The sequence below is a fragment of the Lactuca serriola genome, chromosome 4, assembly GCF_051521515.1.
Source record: "Lactuca serriola cultivar US96UC23 chromosome 4, Lser_US96UC23_V15, whole genome shotgun sequence".
Lineage (NCBI taxonomy): Eukaryota > Viridiplantae > Streptophyta > Magnoliopsida > Asterales > Asteraceae > Lactuca > Lactuca serriola.
In genome coordinates this window covers 173,477,909-173,482,316 of record NC_136411.1, presented here as the reverse complement: position 1 = coordinate 173,482,316, position 4,408 = coordinate 173,477,909, and the positions used below count along the sequence as shown (strand labels likewise).

The 4,408-nt window shown below is 31.7% G+C and overlaps 1 protein-coding gene across 1 annotated transcript; it reads left to right on the top strand.

The window, feature by feature from the left end:
• Positions 1-369: 369 nt before the first annotated feature.
• On the top strand, positions 370-2,647 carry LOC145102945 (uncharacterized). Its single transcript, XM_079040466.1, has 4 exons — positions 370-683; positions 1,233-1,334; positions 1,425-2,193; positions 2,334-2,647. The coding sequence occupies exons 1-4, from the start codon at positions 456-458 to the stop codon at positions 2,573-2,575; spliced, it is 1,341 nt and encodes a 446-aa protein (XP_078896592.1). The 5' UTR covers positions 370-455; the 3' UTR covers positions 2,576-2,647.
• Positions 2,648-4,408: the final 1,761 nt, after the last annotated feature.

Here is a 4,408-nt window from a genome sequence, read left to right as displayed (position 1 = left end):
AATGTTTTTTCTATTTTATTAAATCTAATATATTTTTTAATTTAAATATAATAATAAATGCATATAAATTTCATTAATATACTTTCCTTCTAATTTCAAAATTACTAAATTAATGTTCTATTAATTTTTTTTTATTTATTTATCTAACTTATTTATTTACATTTAAAAGAGAAAAAAAACACATTAATTTTTACAATTCAATATTTTTCTTATAAATTCGAACTTCTCAAATATTTTAAATTTTATATATATTTTTTAAATAAACTCATGTAATTACATTAATAAAATAATATATTTTAAAATTTTTAATTAAAAATAAATTTGAATATAAATGTAAGGAATGTGGGCAATATCCGGAACTAATGATACGCGAAAATCCAAAGATTTGAAAACTCGAAAATAACAGAGAAGAGGGAGTCGCTCGCTCAGGTTACCGTTAGGACCAGAAGAGAAGAATGCCAAAGATCGCCGACGTCAAATCCAAAGCCAGATCGACGAGGAAGCCTCTCAGAGACGTCTCAAATGGCGGTTTCAAATCTTCCATTCGTAATCCGGTAATTCAGAAACCGAATCCCGATACCCAACAGCAAGATCCGGTTACGATTTGCGGCGACGGCGCAAGCCGAGACCCACTCGATCGACTTCTCCTTGTTCACTCCGATCTCTCCGTCCTCATTCACCAGGTAGCTTTCAACTTTTGAGAACAATGTTTATACTATTATACTCGCAACAACTTCCGAGACGATTAAATCAAGGGTTTTGACCAAAATTTTAAGCTCTCTGAATGTTACTTTTTGAAAATTGGGCGTTTCTTGTCGCTCGATGTAGGTTTTACATTTCAAAGAGAGGTTTTATCGTGTTCTAGTTCTATATGCCTTCATTTCGTCTCAACTAACAGTAGACTTATTATTTCATGAAGCTGGACTAATTTTGTGAGTGATAAAAACCAGGGGTGAACTTTGATGGCATAAAGTTAGGCTAATTAACCATGTCATATGACTGATAAAAACTTATAGAGACATGGTCATTCTGCACCTGTATTGAACTGTGAGATAGAGTAGACGCTTCTTTGCTTGAAAAGTAAATTTTCTAGATAAAGGGTTACAATTTTCCATTCACAACTACAAAATGGTATGAAACATTCAGAAACAATGCATTATTTATCGTTTATGACAATTGACACCTTCTGTTTCATTTATGAACTTCTGAATGACTCAAACCCTCATGTGCAGATCGATGAACTTGTAGTACAAGCATTGGAACAAAAAGTGAGGAACAAGAAAGAAATTGAATCTTTTGCTCACCTATTGAACAATATGCAAACATCACTAAAGGTACCCACACCCAATATTTTCAGTACCCTTTACATGTCACATTCTCATTATGTATCACTCTAACATTCTCCATTGATTTCCCAAACACAGCCATGGATTCCAAGATTCCAGAAACTTCTTTCAACCAATGATACCACAGCCTCCAAGAATCAATTAGAAACAATTCTAGCAACAAGTAAGAAGATAACACCTCCATCTCCTTCTATAAACAAACCTCTTGAAAACCAAGAATCATACAAACTCGATTTCATGGTATCTCCTTCACCATTAGTATCATGGCATGCTGAGTGTACTCAAGAAGGTGGTAGAAGCCTTTTCATGCTTACCCCTTTGCCTAAACCTTCAGCATTCACATCCAAACTAAAGAAATCATCCAAATCAGTATTCAAGAACATAACCAATGATCTTCCTGTTGCCACCAGTGAATTTTCTTCACCTGAAAAGTTGTTGAGGAAGAATGATAATAATAATAATAATAATAATAATTGTGTTATTGTTTCTACTCCATACTTAAAGATGTCACCACCGAAGTCTTGTATATTACTAGAACCTGCTTCTGAACACTGCAACAAGAAGACTAATGGGGGTGTTAAGAATGCAATCATTGGTGGTGGAGATTCTGAACCTTCTTCTTCTTCTAGTATTAGTCAAGGTTATGGACATTTAGGTTTGAAATATCCAGAGCTTTTTGGAATTAGAAATGGGGATAAAATGGGAAATTCAAGAAAAGCGGTTGAAGCATCACCAAATTGGTGTATTTCACCACCCAAGACTTGTGTTTTGTTGGAGCCTAGTGATGATGATAAAGTTGTTGTGATTAAAGATGTTGAAATAAACTTGCACAAGCCTCGCGATAAAGGTACATATGTTTTTTTTTGTAATTACGTTTTGATTTTGATTTTATTCTCTCTCCTCCACGTGTAAACAACCATTTAAATTTTGTTAGTTTATTTGTGGATTTGTTTGACTTTTTTGATTTGTGGATTTATTTTTAATTAGGAGTTATTGATAGTACGCCAATGTGTAAGGATCTTGACACAACGGTTTTAAGAGGGAAGCGTGTTGGGGAGAATACTTTAAAGAAAGAATTGTGGATGAGATTTGAAGCAGCAACTGGTGATGAGCTTCGGTTCAAAGCATCTGTTAGTGGACAGACGACTACTACTACTACTAGTAATGAGTGTAGTAATAATGGTAAGGGGTTTATGGAGTTGTTGGAAGAGGTCTGTAGTGATGACTGAATATGTATTCTTTATAAACTTGCAAAAATTTTGACCATGAAGGTTTCTAAGTTGAGTCTCTTCTCATTATAAGTTGTTATGTGTTCATTTTCGTGTTTTATGTTCCTTTTAAGCTATAAAAAAATTAAGGAGATATATAAGATGTGGAGAAACAGGGAGTTATTTATCCACAAAAATGTCAACTTTAATTAATTTCCGGTAGCAAATTAATCCATAATTGATAAATAGTTTAATACCATTTAATCTATTGGGTGAAAAACAAGATTCCTTTTGTATTTGTAAAATAGATGGGAACAAAATAGGATTCAAGCAATCAAGTTATTTTTTGGACATGGGTTACGGTCTTTTTTTTATCCGGTTTTGATCTTAGACCGTTTTTTAGTGGTCTAGCGGTCATCAGACTGTCCAAGAATATTAAACTTTAATATTATAATACAAATATCCTATTAAGGTGAATACCAAAAAAAAACGTAAACTTGAATCAGATGGCTAATATCTTAGAATGAGAAAATACAAGAAAGATAAAATGCTTGGAACCCATGGGTGTTATTACTATGACGATTTATTAGGAAAAAAAATGATTGGTGATATCGTTCCTAGTGGTCCAAGACTAGTTTTTTCAAGTACAAATCATAAGACCTATCTGAAGTTAAAACTGACTCAAAACCGTTGGAAGTCTGAAATCACAAACCGATATAAGACCGGTCTAAGGACTTAGACCGGTCGTGGTCTATGTTTTATGCAATTGTTCTAAAGAATTGTGTGGGTAGATTGGCTTAAGGAGCCTTATATGATATATTATAATTTTCTAGCATATTGCTAGTTTTGACTACAATCTTGTTGTTGTTCGTATACTTGAAATCCAATTAAAAAAATAAAACAAGTGTATCAAAAATAATTTACTTCCTCGGTTTCGTGGTTTAAAAAATGCAAGCATTGTAAAAATCCTTATCCTAATAAAAGAATAGTTTTATTCTCCTTTTGACATGTGTCATCCTATTAGGCCTTCTGATTAATGCATATTTTATTTTCCTTTTGTCATGTGTCATCTTATTATGTCTTCTAATTAATGTATGCCACTTGTCAACTTCATTTCAAATTTTAAAATTTCCACTTTAATTACATTAAATTAATAACATTAGAATAAAAATAAAAATAAAAATAATACAAATGATATAATTTCACATATTTATTTAAATCAATGATTAAAATTTATATAACTAAAAAAACTCTTAATTAATAATTTATTTAAAATAATTAATTAATAATTTTGAGTTTTTACTATAAAAATTTAATTAATTTTGTAACTGTGGTTCCCACGGGTTATAAACTACTAAATAAAATAAAGTCTTTGTAAGAACAACCGTATCAAACATTTTTTTATGTAACACAAAACAAACAATGAAAGATGATCCACCCAACAAATCCAATCGTTTGCCAAAACAAAAGGATTGGGATATCTCACCACAAAGACATTGTCACTTTACAACTCATAAAGAGATGGTTGGTGGTATTCAGTGTTTTTGTGCAAATAAAATTAAATTTGAGACTGTTTCACAAACTAAGCCAAAATATTGAGATTTTACTGGATGTTTCTCTATTTTGATAACACAAAAGTATTGCTTTTTTGTAGTTTCGTTTCCATTTGGAAGGAAGTAAGTTTGTAAATTTTAATTGGTGTAAAATATAGTTTTGCTTCCTATAGTTTTCCAAAAGAATCACTTTTGGTTCTAGTATTATGATTTGATCCTAGAAGGTCTCTAATGCAATGTTTGGTAACAACCTTGGTTGGTCCCTAGCTCTGATACCCTCCATTGAACACAATTAGTAGCA

Excerpts from the sequence above, each read along its gene's own strand:
- LOC145102945 (XM_079040466.1), top strand. The coding sequence starts at position 456 with ATGCCAAAGATCGCCGACGTCAAATCCAAAGCCAGATCGACGAGGAAG. Across the intron at positions 684-1,232 it reads TCTCCGTCCTCATTCACCAG|ATCGATGAACTTGTAGTACA; the intron begins GTAGCTTTCAAC and ends CCTCATGTGCAG. Across the intron at positions 2,194-2,333 it reads GCACAAGCCTCGCGATAAAG|GAGTTATTGATAGTACGCCA; the intron begins GTACATATGTTT and ends ATTTTTAATTAG.